The sequence below is a fragment of the Ornithorhynchus anatinus genome, unplaced genomic scaffold (assembly GCF_004115215.2).
Source record: "Ornithorhynchus anatinus isolate Pmale09 unplaced genomic scaffold, mOrnAna1.pri.v4 scaffold_264_arrow_ctg1, whole genome shotgun sequence".
Lineage (NCBI taxonomy): Eukaryota > Metazoa > Chordata > Mammalia > Monotremata > Ornithorhynchidae > Ornithorhynchus > Ornithorhynchus anatinus.
Window position 1 is genome coordinate 3988421 of NW_024396743.1, and position 18992 is coordinate 4007412.

Sequence of the window (18992 nt, forward strand, 5' to 3'; positions counted from 1 at the left end):
GCCGTCCCCTCCTGGTTCTCCTCCTATCTCTCTGGCTGCTCATTCTCAGTCTCTTTCACGGGCTTCTCCTCTGCCCCCCACTCCCTATATGTGGGGGGCCCTCAAGGTTCAGTTCTGGATTCCCTTCCGTTATCTACACCCATTCCCTTGGAGAACTCATTCACTCCCATCCACGGTTCAAGTCGCACCCCTCCGTGAATGATCCCCAAATCTATATTTCCCAGCCCTGATGTCTCTCCCTCTCTGCAGTCTCGCATCTCCTCCCGCCTTCAAGACGTCTCTAGTTGGATGGCCTGCCGTCACCTCAAGCTTAACCTGTCCAAAACAGAGGTCCTCATCTTCCCACCCGAAGCCCGTCCTCCCCCTGACCTATCCATCCCTGTAGACGGCACCACCAACCTTCCCGTCTCCCAGACTCGTAACCTTAGCGTTATCCTTGACTCCTCTCTCTCCTTCAACCCACACGTTCAATCCATCGCTAAATCCGTCTGCTCAAACTTCACAGCATCGCTAAAATCCGCCCTTTCCTCTCCATCCAAACTGCTACTCCGTTAATCCAAGCCCGAATCCTCTTCCGTCCGGATGAAAGCTGTATCAGCCTCCTTGCTGACCTCCCTGCCTCCCGTCCTCCCTCCCACTCCCCCCATATTCCCCTCTGCTGCCTGGATCATTTTTCTACAAAGAGAAGCAGCATGGCGTAGTGGGTAGAGCCCGGGCCTGGGCGTCAGAAAGCAATGGGTTCTAATCCCGGCTCCGCCACTTGTCTGCTGTGTGACCCCGGGCAAGTCACCTCACTTGTCTGGGCCTCAGTTACCTCGTTGGGAAAATGAGGATTGAGACCGAGAGCCCCGCGTGGGACAGGGACGGTGTCCAACCCAATTTGCTTGTATCCACCCCGTGCTTATACAGTGCCTGGCACGTAGTAGGCACTTAATAAATACCACCGTTATTATTATTACTAACAGTAATAATCATTGTAATAATTATAATATGATTGACTGGAGCAGATGACAATCATGGCATTTGTTAAGCGCTTCCTATGTGCCGAGCACTGTTCTAAGCGCTGGGGTAGATGCGAGGTAACTACCCCACGGTCTTCATCCCCATCTTCCAGATGAGGTCACCGAGGCCTAGAGAAGTGAAGCGGCTCGCCCAAGGTCACACAGCAGACCAGTGGCGGAGCCGGGATTAGAACCCACGTTCTCTGACTCCCAAGCCCGGCTCGTCCCCCCGAGCCATGGGAGAAGCGGTCCGGGGGGGAGGGGGGGCGGGGGTACCTTCAGCTGGTGGGTGAGGACGACGTTGTTCGCGTGGCCGGCCTTCAGCCGGAACTCGTGCTCCCTCTTTTTCAGCTCGGCTTCAAATTGGGCCAGCAGCTCCTGAGACACGAGGAGAGGGATGGGGTGAGGGAAGACCGGGAATGAACGGCGGGAAAGCCGGGGCGGCTTGCGGCTGGACAGGGAGCCAAACGATCCCCTCCTTGGACCCACGTGACCGCTGCCGTGCGGCCCGGTGGACAGAGCCCGGGCCCGGGGGTCGGAGGACCTGGGGTCTAATCGCGCTCCGCCACTTGCCCGCTGTCGGATCCTAGGCAGGCCCCTTAACTTCTCGGTGCCTCGGTTCCCTCATCTGCCAAGTGGGGTTTCCGTGCCTAGTCGTTCATTCAGTCGTATTGATTGAGCGCTTACTGTGTGCAGGGCCCTATCCTGAGCGCTTGGAAAGTACGATTTGGCGACAAATAGAGACAATCCCTACCCAACGGGCTCACATTCTAGAAGCGGGGGAGACAGACGACAAAACAAGACAAGCGGACCGGCATCCATAACGTCAATATAAATAGAATTATAGATATCTGCACATTATATTCTCCCTCCTGCTTGGACTGTGAGCCCCCGTGGGACCTGATTATCTGTTATCTACCCCAGAGCTTCGGACAGTGCTTGGCACATAGTGAGTGCTTGACTGATTCAACGGTTATCATGATTACTATCGTTAATGTTTTGCTATTATTGCTCCAAACGTTCCCCACATCCGGCGCCGGAAATCCACTGGGAGAGACCTACTGGAAGTCGACGAACTGGGGAGATCGATTTTTTTCAGCACTTCCGAAGCTTTGAAGACCGGGCTCGCCCGTCGGCCTCCTCGTACGGACGAAGAAATGGACACGCAGGGGCCTGACGAGACCGGGTCAGGGTTCACCCGCCATGTGACCCCAAGAATCAAATGCCAAACTCAGGACTCCCTCCTACTCGGGCCCGATTAACTCGGCTCAGAAGTAAGCGCTTAACGGACACCAAAATAATAATAATGGTTACTCTGACATTAATCGAACTCTCGGCCCCCTGACCAAATCGACCGACAGAGGGACGACGCACCAGCGCCCCGGGAAAAGAGGTGACTTGTCACCTCCGGAAGCTCGGGATGAAGTGGAGAGGAGAGGCCAAGCTGCCTCACAACCGGGCGGGACTCTGAGACTTTTACCTCAGAGAAGACGGACTCGGAGAACCCGCGGGGAGCTACCCGAACCAAATTCAAGTTGGCGTCGGCAGCGGGACGGCCTCAACTCTTATCTATTTCGGAATCCCAGTCACCGAGGGCTATTTTTAGGCCTGTGTTCATCTTGTCTATTTCGGGCGCTCTGGCTCCCCGCAAATTCCCAGCGAGTTGTGACGGAGGGACCTCGAGAGAATTTACTACTTCTCCGGGAGTGCCGAGGGCCTGCCGAGAACGGCGCTCACCGGGCTTTTAATTCCGAGGGCGGGGGAGATTAGTCGACGTGAGATCGGAGGCGAGTTTGGAAGCGCTTAACGAAGACCGTCATTATTATAGATGCTGAATACATGTATTTTAAATTATTTAAGTATATTTATGTCTTTTTTATGGTACTCGTTAAGCGCTTACTCTGTACCCGGCACTGTGGTAGATAAGAAGCTAATCGGGTTGGATACGGTCCCTGTCTCGCATGGGGCTCACGGTCTTAATCCCCATTTTACGGATGAGGGAACTGAGGCCTAGGGGAAATAGAGCCCGGGGCCCGGCCCAGAGAAGTGAAGTGGCTTGGCCGAGGTTCCACAGCAGACAAGTGGCAGAGCCGGGGTTAGAACCCAGGACCTGCTGACGCCCGGGCTCGTGCTCTATCCGCTAGACCCTACCGTCTTCCCTTCTAAGACTGTAAGCTCGCTGTGGGCAGGGAACATATTCAAGTCAATCTTATTTACTGTGCTCTTACGGTGTGCAGAGCTCTGAACTAAGCGCTTGGGAGGATACACTACAACAATAAATGATCACATTCCCCGCCCACAACGAGCTCACAGTCTAGGGTGGGGGGCACGGACGTCGATACAAAGAAATAAAATGACAGATATATATATATATATACATAAGTGCTGGGGGGGGGGGGGGGAAGAGGAAAAGGAGCGAGTGCGGGCGACGCAGAAGGGAGCGGGAGATGAGGAAAAGGGGGGCTTAGTCTGGGAAGGCCTCTTGGAGGAGATGGATGGACCCTCGATAAGGTTTTGAAGAGGGGGGACCCGAGTCGCCGTCTGTCGGATTTGAGGAGGGAGGGTGTTCTAAGCCGGGGGCGGGTCACGGGCCAGGGGTCGGCGGAGAGACAGGAGAGACCGAGGCACAGTGAGAAGGTTAGGATTAGACACTCCCAAGCACTTAGCGGAGTCCTCCGCTCACAGTAAGCCCTCAGTAAATATCACTAATGATGATGAAAAGGTTTTATCCACAGGCTCTCGGCCCAAAGCACATTCATTCATTCAATAGTATTTAGTGAGCGCTTACTATGTGCATGCTATGTGCCATAATAATAAATATTCATCATCATGTTATGTGCCTACTAATTATTATTATATGTGCATGCTATATGCCATAATAATAATAAATATTCATCACATTATGTGCCTACTAATTATTATTATTATTTATAAATTGCCTTTCCACAACCTGATGATCTTGAATTCATCTCAGGACTTAGTACAGTGCTTGGCACAAAGAAAGCCCTTAATAATCACTGTCATCAGTCACGTAACGCGCTACAGAGAAGCAGCGTGGCCTAGTGGATAGCGCCCAGGCCCGGGAGTCTGAAGGTCACGGGTTCTAATCCTTCTGTGTCCCAGGCCTGGGCTCTATCCACTGGGCCACGCTGCTTCTCGCTAGACCCCGGGGTCTCCTGACTGCCGGGCCCTTCCCACTAGGCCGCCCGGCCTGTCGGCGGGATCCGGCGGCCTGAGGTCTGAACGGGGCTCCTGGGCTTCGCAGCTCCATCCTGGAGTTGGTCCAGGCCGCCGAGGCGGCCGGCCGGATCTAGCGGAACTGCGGTCTGACAGCGAGTGTCTGTGAGGCCCTCAGAGGATTGCCCAGACCTTAAAGATAAAACAAAGGCCGCATTGACTGCTCAGCGTACGCTTTCCACCCACAACGCAGCGCGTTCTTGGCTGGGAGGGCGACGGAACGTCGATGCCCCGTCCCGCCTCACCTAGGCCGGGGAGCGGAGGGTGGCAGGCGGAGAGAATTCGGACTCGTAACATCCCGATGGGAGCAGACGGGAGTGGGCCCAAAGATCTGCCTCTGCGCCCTACCCTTTAAGAGGTCCGATTGCAAAAAAACCTCTCTCCAGATCCACGGGCGTGAGTTAGATCTGTTTCTCCTTCAGATGGCTGAATTCTAGCGTCGTCTCGCCCAGTCCCGTAGAATGATAAAATCATAATAATAATAAATGTCGTTGCTATTTGACTTGCGAAGCAGAGCGGCCTAGTTGAAAGAGCACAGGCCCGGAAGGCCGGGGACTTGGGCTCTAATCCCGACTCCGCCGCTGGCCTGCGGGGTGACCTTGGGCAAGTCGCTTCACTGGGCCTCAGTTTCCTCATCTGCAACATGGGGATTCGATACCTTGTCTCTCTCCCCCTAAGTGAGCCCTGAATCCCCTTGATTCTACTTATTGCTATTGTTCCTGTCTGTCCGTCTCCCCCGATTAGACCGTAAGCCCGTCAGAGGGCAGGGACTGTCTCTGTTACCCATTTGTACATTCCAGGCGCTTAGTACAGTGCTCTGCACATAGTTAAGAGCTCAATAAATACTATTGAATGAATGAATGATTAAAAATAATAAGGATGGCATCTGTTAATCGCTCACTACGTGTCAAGCACTGGTCTAAGCGCTGGGGCTTGGGAGAGGACGATACGATGCAGGTGGGCGACGTGATCCCTGCCCTCAGAGAGCTTCCAGCCTATCGTGTGCCGAACACGGTACTCGGCACTTGGGAGAGTGAAATACAGTCGTGGGGACGCGATCCCCGTCCCCGGAGAGCTTTCGGTCTACCGTGTGTAGAACACTGTAGTGAGCGTTCGGGAGAGGACGACGCAAGACAGTTAGGGGACACAATCTCTGCCCTCAAGGAGATTACTGCCAGCGCTGCACTAAACACTCGGGAGAGGACAATATAGTAGCTAGGAGGCGATCCCTACCGCGCAAAAACTGACGGTCTACTGGGTCCAGAGTACTGTACTAAGCGCTTGGGAGAGTCTGTCAGTCCATTTTATTTATTGAGCGCTTACTGCGTGCAGACCGCTGTACTGAGCGCTTAGGAGAGGACGATATAACTTTAACAGGGACATTCCCCGCGCACAGCGAGCTTACGGTCTAGAGGGGGAGACGGACGTTAATGGAAATAAATGAATTACAGAGTGCAAAAGAAGAGAGTCAGGAGACACAAGCCCTGCCCTCGAGGAGCTGAGGGCCTACGGTCGGGGGAGGCCAGTACGACAGAGTTGGTTCAAACGCCGTCCTCCCCCTCAAGGGGCTGAACCGTCCGGAGAGTCAAACTCCGGCCTCCCGTCATCCGCACCCGCGCCGCTCAGAAACGGGATCCGAGAGATGGCTTCCGCCGAGTAGCGGGAGCGCCCGCTGCCTGGGGATGCCCAGGGCATGCGGGGAGCCAGCGACCGCCCCCTCCGCAAGACCGGCAGATCCAACTGCGCTGGTAATTCTGCCCCCGCGGGATGGCGGACACGATGAAAGCTCCAAATTTGGACCATCACAGGACGGGGGAACAGTGTGCCCCCTTTGGTAGATTGTTTTGCGGGTCGGGGATCGCAGAGATGTTTGAGATGAGAGTTCGGAGGAGGAGGAGGAGGAGGAGGAGGAGGGGTGGCGGTGGAAGAGGAGGAGGGAGAAGGAGGAGGAGGGAGGGGGAGGGGCAGGAGGAAGAGGAGGAGGAGGAGGGAGAAAGAAGAGGAGAAGGAGGAAGAGGAGGGGGAAGGAGGGGGAAGGGGAGGAGGAAGAGGAAGGGGAGGAAGAGAGAAGGAGGAGGGAGGGGGAGGAAGAGGAGGAGAAGAGGGAGAGAAGGAAAGGAAGAGGAGGAGGAAGAGGAGGAGGGAGGAGGAGAAGAAGAGGAGGAGGAAGAGGAGGAAAGGGAGGGGTGGAGGAGAAGGACGAAGAGGAACGGCAGAAGACTTTGGAAACAAGCGTGAGTTTCCTCTGGCGGTTCCCAGTGAGGGAAAATGGAAAATCCCACGGGGATTTCTTTACCGGAGGACGATAAAGCAGCGTGGCCTTAGGAGTTGGAGCCCAGGCCCGGGAGCCACAGGGATCTGAGTTCTATGTCGGCTCTGCCACTTGGCTGCTGGGTGACCTTGGGCAAGTCCCTTCACTGCTCTGGACCTCAATGCCCTCCTCTGTAGGGGGGACTATGCCCAACCCGATTAGCTTGTATCTAACCCAGGGCAGTCCTGGCACATAATAAGCGCTTAACGGATACCGTGAAAAAGAAAACAAAAACAGGAGTGCTTTCTCCCAGGGAGAATGCAGCCAACCCGGTTTGGAGGAAGTGGGAATCGATTGGTCGTCGTGGGCAGGGAAGGTGTCTTTTATATCGTGAGATTGAACTCTCCCAAGCGCTTAGTAAGGTGCGCTGCACAGAGAAAGCGCTCAGTAAATATGGCTGACCGATTGATTTAGTGTTTCATGTAAATGACTGCACATTTCTCCGAACTGGCAATCAAGAGCCTTGGCTTCCTCGACCCGCAGGTCCCCGGCCAGAAGATTCCCAGGGAAATTCGATCCTCCGAGAAATATTTTGGCACAGGTGTCGCTCACAGAGAATGAGGCAGCCCAGTGCCAAGAACTCCGCCCTCAAATCCCCGAGGATGTCGACAGGCTGCGGCTAAAGCAAGGGCCGGGGAGTCAGGAGGACCTGGGTTCTAATCCCGACTCTGCCGGTTGTCTGTCGCGTGACCTGGGGCAGCTCACTTCGCTTCTCCGGGCCTCGGTTCCCTCTTCCGGAAAATGGGGATTAAGACCGCGAGCCCCGTGTGGGACGGGGACGGTGTCCGACCCGATCACTTTTTATCTACCCCAGCACCTGGTTTTAAGTGCTTTAAAAGTCATATTTTAAAATGATAATGAAGATAATGCTAAGGGATCACAGCCTGCTGTAGTCTTCCCGAGGCTTCGCTAACCGCCTCAAACACCGGCCTTGCTGAGGGGGGTCAATTAGTCGGTCAATTGGGTTTGAGCGCTTACCGTGTGCAGAGCACTTCACTAAGCTCTCGGGAGAGTACAACCTAACAATATAATAGAGGGGGTCCCCGCCCACAGTGAGCTTACGGTCCAGAGGGGAAGAAAATCGTTCATATAAATAAATAAAATGAAGGCTACGGACATACGTGCCGTGGGGCCGGGAAGGGGGATGAATAAAGGGAGCGAGTCAGGGCGCCGCAGAAGGCAGTGGGAGAAGAGGAAAGGGGGGCTTAGACAGGGAAGGCCTCTTGGAGGAGATGTGGCTTTGAAGGGGGGAGAGAAATTGACCCTCAGATAGGAGGAGGGAGGGCGTCGCAGTCCAGAGGCAGGACGAGAGGTCGCCGGAGAGAGAGATGAGATCGAGGTACGGTGAGAAGCTCGGCAATTATGTGCTGATGGAAAAACTGCCGCAAAAATACAAATCGTCAGTTCCGTGGCGTCTCCGGTGACGACGTATGGAAACCGAAAGCTGGACTGTGAAAAACAGGACAGAAACAGCATCGATTTTTTTGAAATGTGGGGTCGGGGAAGGCTCTTACGAGTACCCCGGGCTGCCCGAAAGACAAACAGATGGATTTTTAGAGCCAATTAAACCAGAGTGGTCTTTGGAAGGCCAAATGACTCGACTCAGGTTGGCGTATTTTGGACACGTCGTCAGGAGGACCGATTCTCTGGCGAAGACAGTAATGCTAGGGAGAGTGCGGGGAAGACGTGGAAGAGGCAGAACGGCAGCGAGACGGCGAGAGACCACGACAACGATGACGGAAGGGCCGTTAGAAAGGTTGCGGAACACGGCAGAGGACGGGACGTTCTGGAGAAAATACATTCGTCGGGTTCCTGATTACGGCAGAAGATAGGACGTTCTGGAGAAGATATATCCGTAGAGTCGCCGTGGATGGGAAACGACTCGATGGCATTTGGTAATGATAACAACAGGGCATTAGAGAGAAAGTCTCGTTCTACTAATCACAACGTACCTGCTTCTGCAAAGCCAGTTCTCCATCCAGCTCTTGGACTTTCGTCTCCAACTCCCTTTTCAGCCTTTCATACTGCTCCACGTGGAGGTCAATTTCACCATTCTGGCTGCTGTAACAACAGTAAGGACCAAGCCGTCGGTCAGCGGGCTTTATTGAGCGTCTCCTGGGAGAGTCCAGTAGAGTCGAGGCGATCCCCGCCCTCCGGAAGCTTAGAGCTGATCGCTTTACCGAGCACCGGGGAGAGTGAGACGGATCGCTGGACGTAATCCCGGCCCTCAAGGAGTCACGTGTGCTGTGTGACCTTGGGCAAGTCACGTCACTTCGCCGGGCCTCAGCCTCCTCCTCCGGAAAACGGGGAGAAAGACCGTAAGCGCCGGGGTAGAGCCGGGCTAATCGGGTTGGACACAGTCCTTGTCCCGCATGGGCTCCCAGTCATTCATTCAGTCGCGTTTATCGAGCGCTTACTGCGTGCAGAGCACGGTACTAAGCGCTGGGGAAAGTACGATACAGCAGTGGAGAGAGACGATCCCCGCCCACACCGGGCTTACGGTCTAGAGGGAGTCTTCACCCGCCGTTCGCCAGACGAGGGAACTGTGGCCCAGCAGACGAGCGGCGGAGCCGGGATGAGAACCCGGGTCCCCTGACTCCCAAGCCCTGGCTCTCGCCCCTAGGCCACGTGAGCGGCAGGGGCGGGTCGGTGGGCTCCGTCCGCCCGCGGCATCCCCCCGGGTGACCCGGGACGCCCCCGCCCCGGGGCCCGGGCCCTGACCCGTGCACTCGCTCCAGCTCGAACCAATGCTCCCTCAGCCGCCGGCGGTAGCTCTCCTGCAGCTCCCGCCGCCTCCCGGCCTCCTCGGCCACGGCCCGCTGCAGCTTGGCCACTTGGATCTTCAGCTCGCTGGCCTCGGCCCGCCGGGCCTCCTCCGCCCCGCGGGCCCCGGCCAGGGCGGCCTCGAGGCGTCGCAGCTCTCGGTCTTGCTCGTCCAGCAGCCGCAGGTTGTAGAGGAAGTCCTCCTCCAGCCGGACGAGCCGCTCGCGGGCCTCTCGCTCTTGCCGACCCGGGGGCGACCGTCGCCCGCTCTCCGGGGGCCGGGCACCCCGAAGCATCACCTCCGCTTCCCGCTCCGGGCACAGCATCGACGCCCCCGGGACGGACCGGGGAGAAGCGTCCGGGATGCGCAGAGGCAGGGCGGCCTAGTGGAAAGAGCCCGGGTCCGGGAGTCAGTCGATCGATGGACCGCATTCAATGAGCGCTTACTGGGAAAACGGCACTGGACTAAAGCATCACTGGCCTGCCGGGCGACCTCGGGCAAGTCGCTTCACTGCTCTGGGCCTCGGTTCCCTCATCTGGAAAATTCATTCAATCGTATTTATTGAGTGTTTACCGTGTGCCGAGCACTGGACTGAACGCCTGATGGAGGTTGGGACCGCGAGCCCCAAAGGGGACAGGGACCGTGTCCGACCTGAGGAGCCTGTATCCACCACAGCGCCTAGTCCGGCGCCTGGCACATAGTAAGCGCTTAACGAACCCCCCCAGTTATTAAGGGGTCAGGGAGGGGAGGGTCAGTGTCTGTCGGATTTGAGGAGGGAGAGTGGGGGGTGGGAATGACGGCAAGCTAACCCCACCGCCTCACCCCACCCCGTCGCAGAGGGAAGGGAGCGGCCGAATCTGGGGGAAAGCTCACCCCGCCCAGGTGCAGGCAGGGACAGGTCCCGTCTCGGCCACTTACCGTGTGACCTTGGGCAAGTTATTTCAACTCCTTCCCCGACTATAAAACGGCGGTAATCGGCCTGCCTCTCCTGCCCCACGGGGCTGTTGGGAGGATTCGGCGCCTGGGAGCACGGGGGATGTGTAAAACCCTGAAAACTCCCCAGAGGAGTGACACACCTTCTCTCCGCCCCTGGATACAAGCCAGTCGGGTTGGACCCAGTCCCTGGCCCACCTGGGGCTCACCGTCTCGATCCCCATTTGACCGATGAGGTAGCTGAGGCTCAGAGAGGTCAAGTGACTTGTCCAAGGTCACACTTCTGACCCCCGGGCCCGGCTCTGTCCATCACGCCACGCCAACCCCTATCCCGGCGTCCAAGCTGGGGCAGCCAGCGGTGTGTGGGGTGGAAGGTTTGGGGGTGGGCGTCTAGGACGGTAGCCCGAAGAAGGAGCGGTGGCCTAGAGGGATATGCACAGACCTGGGAGTCCAAAGGATCTGGGATCTAATCCCGGCTCCGCCACTTGTCCGCTGTGTGTCCTTGGCCCGGTCGCTTCTCCGGGCCTCGGTTTCCCCCTCTGTAAAATGGGGATTCACAAGCTTAGAGAGGATTTCCAGGTCCCGAACCTGACGTGACTTTCTTCCAGATGGACGAAGGGAAAGACCCAGGGGGCTTCAAACCTGAAGGAAGTTGAGGGGAAGGAGAGAGAGACCGGACGACGTCACAGGTGAGTGAACGGGAATGAGTTCGAGTGGACCCTCCTCACCGCTGACTTCAAAACCTTTCGAATGTGAGCCCGCCTTCCCCTCCTCCCGCCCCCTGAAAAGGACAGGGGCCGGGCCTAATTCCCACCTGATGGGAAGCAGCGTGGCGCTGTGGATGGAGCCCGGGCCTGGGAGGCAGAAGGACCTGGGTTCTAATCCCGGCTCCGCCACTTCTCTGCTGTGCGGTCTTGGGCCAGTCACTTCCCTCCTTGGGCCTCAGGCCCCTCATCCCCAAAACGGGGATTGAGACTGTGAGCCCCTCAGGGGACAGCGGCTTTGTCCCACCCGATTTGCTTCTATCCAACCCAGCGCTCAATACAGTGCCTGGCACCTAGTAAGCGCTTAACAAAAACCATCATTACTATTATCATTAATAAATAAATGCGATCGAATGAACCTCCGTGGGACGGCACTACAAAGCTACGGAGATTGAGTCAGATCAACGGAGATGGAGAGAAAAGAACCTTCCGGTGACATAAGTGCCGAGGCCTATAGATGACCGATGCACCTCTTGACGATGACCTTCTGCGGCCGGGGCCAGAAGGGGCCGCGGCCTCTAAAAATACGTCTGGGGATGAAAGAACAACCCACAGAAACTTAAAACCGGAGCTAAAGAAAGCAGAAATGCAGTGGAGTCTGCGCGTGTGTGCCCATGTGGGTGTTCGGACAGCTTAGCGCGCGTCCGGGGGGCCGGGGGAGTTTGGGCCGGGACGTCGAAAGTGGATTTTCGACCGAGAGGCTGACTTTAGGGTGGGTATTACCGAATCCGGCAGCTCCCACGAGACTGTGAGCTCGCCTCTAGACTGCACGCTCCTTGTGGGCAGGGGACGTGTCGGGTTGGACTTTCCCAAGGGCTTAGTCCAGTTTTCTGCCCAGGGTAGGCGCTCAATAAATACCACAGACTGATGTCTGCCAACTCCATGGTGGTCCTGTGTTATTATTATTATAGTATTTGCTCAGCGCGTCCTTTGTGCCAAGCGGGTAGAGAGATACGAGTGGCGGCGTGGTCCCCGTCCCACATGGGGCTCTCGGTCTAAACAGAGGGGGGAGAACAGGCATCGAATCCCCATTTTACAGAAGAGGAAACTGAGGCCCAGAGAGGTTAAGAGGCTTGCATTCAGCCATTCGGTCATATTTATTGCGCGTTTACTGTGTGCAGAGCACTGTACTAAGCCCTGGGGAAGTATAATCCGGCAACAGATAGATAATAATAATGTTGGTATTTGTTAAGCGCTTACTTTGTGCAGAGCACTGTTCTAAGCGCTGGGATAGATACAGGGTAATCAGGTCGTCCCACGTGAGGCTCACAGTTAATCCCCATTTTACAGATGAGGGAACTGAGGCACAGAGAAGTGAAGTGACTTGCCCACAGTCATACAGCTGACAAGTGGCAGCGCCGGGATTCGAACTCATGACCTCGGACTCCCAAGCCCGTGCTCTTTCCACTGAGCCACGCTGCAGAGACAATCCCTACCCAACAACGGGCTCAAAGTCTAGAATCTGTCCCAGCGCTTAGTACAGCGCTGGGCACATAGTAAGCGCTTAACAAACGTCCCGGTTCTCATCGCTTTATTACTATTTGTCGCCTGCCAAAATGTTTCTGCTAATTCAGAGAAAACCAGGTTGCTGCATAGAATTCTGGAACCTTGAGTCCTCCTACTATCTCCTATACTATAGCTCTATCAATCCATCGATCGATTGTATTTATTGAGTCTCATTCTAAATAGGAGGGAGAACCGATCCCAAATCCCCGTTTTCCAGATGCCGAGACCCAAAGAGGTGGGCAGGTGGCGGAGCCGGGATTAGAACCCGGGTCCCCGGACTCTTAGGCCCGAGGTGTTTCCAAAGCTCCCCCACCTTTCCCTCCCGCAGGTTTCCGTCCCAGTCAGGAAGGCCATCGGCCCCCACGGATTCTGCTGTTTCCCAGGCCTCCTTATTCCCGATAATCCTATCTGTGTGAGAGAAGAGAGATTAAGGAAAACCCACCCAGACCTTTCTGGCAGGCTCATTTCATCCTCTGAAAGCCGAAGAGTCTCGGGAGGGATTAGCAGCTCGAATGTTTGTTTCGAAGGGAGGTCCCCTTCCAATCTCCATTTCATTCAGACAAAAACCCGGGCTTCGGGACAGGAGTGAACAGTACGGGGTTGGAAAACGCAAGCCCTCTCCCCTCGCCCCTTCCACCCGAGCTGCGGATAAAAGGGGGCTTCGCCTCTCCGTTGAAACTTGTGGCCGCGACTTGGAAAACCTTCTGATTTAGGGCCCGGAGGGCGAAAGGGTGAGACAGAGGACCTGTGTTCTAACCCCGGACCGGCCACCGGCCCGCCGTGCGACCTTGGGTGAGTCACTTCACTTCTCGGTCTCCTCATCTGTAAAATGGGGATTAAATACATGTTCTCTGCCTCCCGGAGCCCGGGAGACCCGTGTGGGACGGGGACTGTGTCCGAACAAGCTACCCCGGGGCTGAGTACGGTTCTTGGCATGTAGTAAAAATTCAACAGATGCCAGTTAGTATTACAGGGAAAGCACAAGGATCATCTTTATTTAGATCCCCACAGCCCTGCCGGGTTAAAACCGGTCCCCTTGGGAATTCAGAAGACCTGGTTCCCTAGACTAGTTCGATTGGGAAATTCAACTTCTCTGTGGCTCGGTTCCCTCATCTGTAAAACGGGGGCGAAGACTGGGAGCCCCTTGAGGGACAGACAGGGACCGTGTCCAACCCGATTACCTAATATCTTCCCCGGCGCTCGGTACGGCGCCTGGCACAGAGTGAGCACTTAACCAATACCATGAAAAAGAGGGATTTAACACCTCTGGGCCTCACGATCTCTTTCTAAGAATAAGGTCTGTCGTCAATACGCTATGGGGCGCTTAAGCAGATCTGCGCTTTGAGGACCCGGTCTCCATGGATTTGGAGAATGGAGACTCATCTCTCTCATTCAACCCACACACTCAATCTGTCCCCAGATCCCGTCGGCTCCACCTCGCTCAAATCCGCCCGGGCGGTCACCACGTTAATCCAAGCACTTCTCCTCTCCTGCCTCGATGACTGCCTCGGCCTCCTTGCTGATCGCCCCCGCCTCCTGTCTCTCCCCACCCCAGTCCAGACTTCGCTCTGCCGCCCGGGTCATCTCTCTACAAACACGTCCAATCCGCGTCTCCCCCGCCCCTCAAGGACCTCCGGTGGTTGTCCAGCCACCTCCGCGTCCAACAGAAACTCCTCGCCGTCGGTTGGGAAACGCTCAATCACCTCGCCTCCTCCTACTTGGCCTCCCTGATTTCCTACTACCACCCAGCTCGCACCCTCTGCTCCTCCAACGCCAACCTCCTCGCCGTCCCTCCGTCTCGTCGACCTCCCGCCCACGTCCTGCCTCCGGCCTGGAACTCCCTCCCGCTTCGTATTCGAAGGACGCCACTCTGCTCACCTTCAGGGCCTTATTAAAAGGACACCTCCTCTAAGAAGCCTCCCCCCACAAGCCCCCGTTTCCTCCTCCCCGGCTCCGTTCCGGATTGCCCTCGTGCTAGGATTTGTCCCTTTATTCGCCCCTCGCTCGGTCCCATAATCTTTAAATCCATATCTGTAATTTCTTTATTTACATTAATGTCTGTCTCCCCCTCTAGACCGTAAGGTCGCTGTGGGCGGGGAACGTGTCTGTTATATCGTTGTATTGTACTCGCCCAAGCGCTTAGTACGGTGATGTGCCGACAATAAGCGCTCAGTAAATAGGATCGATTGACCACTCTCCCGAGCACTTAATACAGTGCTCAGCACCCCGGAAGTGCCCAGTAAATACGGTCGATTGATCGAATGATAGGTTAGAAATCGCCGGTTGAATAGGTGCTCTTCTATTCCTTTTCCTTCTCTCAAAACTCCCACCCGACCCCGCCTCCATTTTCGCTCTCTCGACACCGTCTGCCCCGTGGTCCCCGATCGTCTGTGCAGGCCGAGGACGCTCAATCCGATCTGGGGGTCTGCCGGCCGCCGCCGGTCGCCGTGGAACCGAGCCCGCTTATCGGCCTGGTCACCCCGGGGTCCGTATTTCCGGAAGAGATCAAAGTCTGCCCCGGGAGGCAGCCAATCGGATTTCTGATCCATTTCCACCACCGGCCTCTCTGAGGAACAGCGGACGCCTGCCTGCTGGGTGACCTCGGGTGAGTCATTAACCTTCTCCGTGCCACAGATACCTCATCTTTAAACTGGGGACAAAAGACCCGTTCCCTCTCCCTCACGCGGGACGGGGACCGTCACCGATCTAGCTACGTCGCGTCGACCCCGGTGCTTGGTTCGGTGTTTTGCGCATAGTAAGCCATTAACGAATACCACAATTATCATTATTGTTGTAGTTGTTATTTCATCTTCTGCCTCTCAATTTTCTCATCTCGCCCCAGGTTTCATTTTCTGGCCATGGAAAGAGCGATTCCGGGTCACCATGGTGACACAGGTTTTCAAAGAGGTGGGGGGAGAGGGAGGGAGACGGAGAGGGAAAGGGAGGAGGAAGGGAGAGAGGGGGAAGGGCAGAGGGAGGGATGAAGGGACGGAGAAACGGAGGGGAAGAGAAAGGGAGAGAGGAAGAGAGATGGAGGAAGAGGAAGGGAGAGAGCAGAAGGGAGAGTGAAGGAGAGAGAGAGCGGGAAAGAGAGAGAAATGGACCGAGAGAGAGGAAGGAAAAGAGAGAGAGAGGGAGGGAGGAAGGAAGAGACAGGGAGGAATAATAATAATGATGATGGTTCTTGTTAAGCGCTTACTATGTGCCAAGCACTGTTCTAAGCGCTGGGGTAGGTACAGGTCAACAGGTTGGACCCAGTCCCTATCCCCCACAGGGCTCACGCTCTTAATCCCCATTTTCCAGATGAGGGAACTGAGGCCCAGAGAAGTAAAGCGACTCGCCCCAGGTCACGTAGCAGACCTCAAGAGCCGGGATCGGGTCTACCAATTCTTCTGCACTCTCCCCGGGACTTAGCACTGGGCTCTACATACAGTAAGAGGGGCGTGGCTCAGTGGAAAGAGCCGGGGCTTGGGAGTCAGAGGTCATGGGTTCAAAATCCCGGCACAGCCGCTAGTCAGCTGTGTGACTTTGGACAACTCACTTAGCTTCTCTGGGCCTCAGTTACCTCAGCTGGAAAATGGGGATTAAGACTGTGAGCCCCACGTGGGACAACCTGATCACCTTGCATCCTCCCCAGCGCTTAGAACAGCGCTTGGCACACAGTAGGCGCTTAACAAATGCCATCATTATTATTATACAATAGACTGTCAAATCCTGGAGCACAGGGATCGATTCTACTTCCTTTATTGAACTCCACAGGCGTTCATCACAGCGCTCTGCACGCAGTAGACCGTCAGCTCCTTGAGAGCAGGGATCGTGCCTTAGAACAGTCGTTGGGTAGGGACTGTCTCTATCTGTTGTCGAATTGTACTTTCCGAGCGCTTAGTACAGTGCTCTGCACACAGTAAGCGCTCAATAAATCCGACTGAATGAATAGTGAGCGCTTAACAGATGCCCCCGTCATCATTAACTCTCCCGACCTCTCCCCAGAACTTAATACAGTTTCCGGCACTTCGCAGGCGCTCGATCGCCGCTTCTGATCCATCGGCTTTCTTTTCCCCAGCCTCCCGAAAGCCGAAAAATCGAAGGGGACGCCCAAGCCTCTTCCTGGAAGGCCGAGCCTCGTCTCCAGGCCTCGGCTATTTCCCGGGGGCCTCCGAGCAGCGGAACGGGATGAGAGATTCCCCAGGGAGGCTCTCAGAAGATCATCAACCTTCCCGGAAATCAGCCCTCCTGGAGGGATTCGCTTTTCCGCGGTCTTCCTCCTCCCCCCCACACCCGCCCTCACCGTTCGGGGCCCGGATCAGCCGTGGAACACGGAAGGCAAAAGCGGAAAATCACTCCGCGATCTCGGTTCGCCTCCAGTTCGGGCATCGCCTTGCCCAGGCCCGTCGCTGGGCCGACGGAGGCTGAAAACCGTAATAAAATCTAGCTGGTGCCTCTGTTCTGACTCCCGCGAATCTCGCCGTAATTAGGCCTCCAACGGGGCAACGCGGACGGGCTTCGGTGACGGACAGATTGCACGCCGTATTTTGGGAGGAAGCTCGTAGCGTAATGTCGAGCGCCTGCTGAGCGCGCAGCACTGCGTTAAGCTCTGGGGAGAGGTAGGGAGAGGGAATAATGATGACGGTATTTGTTAAGCGCTTGCTGTTCATTCATTCGATTGTATTTATTTATTCATTTTGTCATTCAATAGTATTTATTGAGCGCTTACTATGTGCAGAGCACTGTTCTAAGCGCTTGGAATATACAATTCGGCAACAGATAGAGACAATCCCTGCCCAATGACGGGCTCACAGTCTAATCGGCGGAGACGGACAAAAACAAGACAATATATTGAGCGCTTACTGCGTGCGGAGCACTGTACTAAGCACTTGGAAAGTACAGTGCGGCAACCAACGGAGTACTAATTAAAAAGGACCGGGCATGTCCTTTGGTTTATTGATGGGGGAAGAGAGGCGTGGTTTTTGGAGCGGTTTCTCTAGATATTTCTGAGCCAGGCTCCCTTTATGCCCTCGGCCCCGGTGGGATGACTTTACGGGAAAATTGTCTCTTTTTATATCTCTCTTAGCTCCGACCGCTCGTAATGCATCTGGCTTACGGCTGAGACGCTAATTATGTCAACTCCGCTGCCGTGTCTCCGACGCCAAAAGGATAAAATGCCACGAAGAGGGGGCTGCAGAGGCAGTCTTCCGTGGCCCTATCGCCGGGCAACTTCTCCAACCGCACCGGGTTTTCTGGTGAAATAGAGGGCGGGTGGGAAATCTATACCCACTCAACGACAGGCCGCTGACCCCGGCGGCATTTTGGAAGTCCAGACGCATACCACAGGGGCTAAATTTAGTACAGTCTTTCGACGAGACCTTTGTAGCTTTCAATCTTAAGAGACCGAAACCCTGAACTTGTCACCTCCTGCCGTTTCTCTCCCCTTCCTCTCCGAGGAGCAGCTTTTTGGAAAGGGTCACCGACCGGTAAAAAATAACCGGCAAATCGATTCCATCAGGGCACTGACACAGCCATTCGAGTCCGCGGCTCCCAAGCTTCTTAGGAGAAGAGTTCAGCTAGGTTCATTTTTTAAAAAAAGGTATTTGTTAAGCGCTTCCTATCTGCCAGGCACTGTACGGCGCTCGGGTAGATACAGGATAACAATGATTATTATTAAGCGTTTACTACGTGCCAAGGACTTTTCTAAGCACTGGGGCAGATACAAGATCATCAGCTTGTCCCATGTGGGGCTCAGTCTTCCTCCCCATTTTACAGATGAGGGGACTGAGGTCCAGGGTAGTTAAGTGATTTGCCCTGGGGCACGCAGCAGGCAAGCGGCAGAGGCGAGATTAGAACCCAAGCCCTTGGGACTCCCAGGCCACGCAGCTTCTCACTGAACTTCTCTGTGCCTGGTTTCCTCATTTGTAAAATGTGGATTCAAAACATATTCTCCCTCCCTCTTAGACTGTGAACCCCATGTGGGGCGGGGACTGGGTCCAATCTGACCGCCTGACTATGTTGTACTCGCCCAAGAGTTTAGTATGGTGCTCTACACACAGTAAGTGCTCAATATACACGAGTAACTGATAAAGTCTCGTATTTATCCCAGAACCTGGCTCATAGTAAGCGGCGTGGCCAAGTGGAAAGCGCTTGGGCGTCCGAGGACCTGAGTTCTAAATCCGACTCTGCCACATACCTGCAAGTCTGCTTCTCTGGGCCTCGGTTCCCTCGTCCGCACAATGGGGATTCGATACCTGTTCTCCCTCCTGCTTAGACCGTGAGCCCCAAGTGGGACCCGATTATCTCGAAGAAGCGTGGCTCAGGGGAAGGAGCCCGGGCTTGGGAGTCAGAGGTCGTGGGTTCTAATCCCGGCTCCGCCGCTTGTCCGCTGTGTGACCTTGGGCAAGTCGCAAGGTTACCTAATCTCCTTCCTCTAGACTGTGAGCTCGTTGTGGGCAAGAATGTGTCCGTTGTGATAGTGTAATCTCCTA

General features: G+C 55.5%; 1 protein-coding gene and 1 long non-coding RNA gene across 4 annotated transcripts in view; one reads left to right on the forward strand and one right to left on the reverse strand.

The window, feature by feature from the left end:
- The window catches only part of CCDC57 (coiled-coil domain containing 57), a 68501-nt gene extending 57779 nt beyond the window's left edge, over positions 1-10722 (reverse strand). For all 3 annotated transcript variants that reach the window (XM_029057046.1, XM_039911044.1, XM_029057048.2), the window contains exons 1-4: positions 10689-10722; positions 9271-9695; positions 8502-8610; positions 1278-1379 (exon numbers count right to left, since the gene is read on the reverse strand). In XM_029057046.1, the coding sequence (XP_028912879.1) occupies positions 1278-1379; positions 8502-8610; positions 9271-9638 (579 nt within the window). In that variant the 5' untranslated portion in view covers positions 9639-9695; positions 10689-10722. The remainder of the gene's footprint in view (positions 1-1277; positions 1380-8501; positions 8611-9270; positions 9696-10688) is intronic.
- A 3993-nt stretch (positions 10723-14715) lies between these two features.
- Positions 14716-16960, forward strand: LOC114808849. Its single transcript, XR_003756612.2, has 3 exons — positions 14716-15121; positions 15359-15423; positions 16580-16960. It is a non-coding gene; the product is annotated as an uncharacterized LOC114808849 (long non-coding RNA).
- The last annotated feature ends 2032 nt before the right edge of the window (positions 16961-18992 follow it).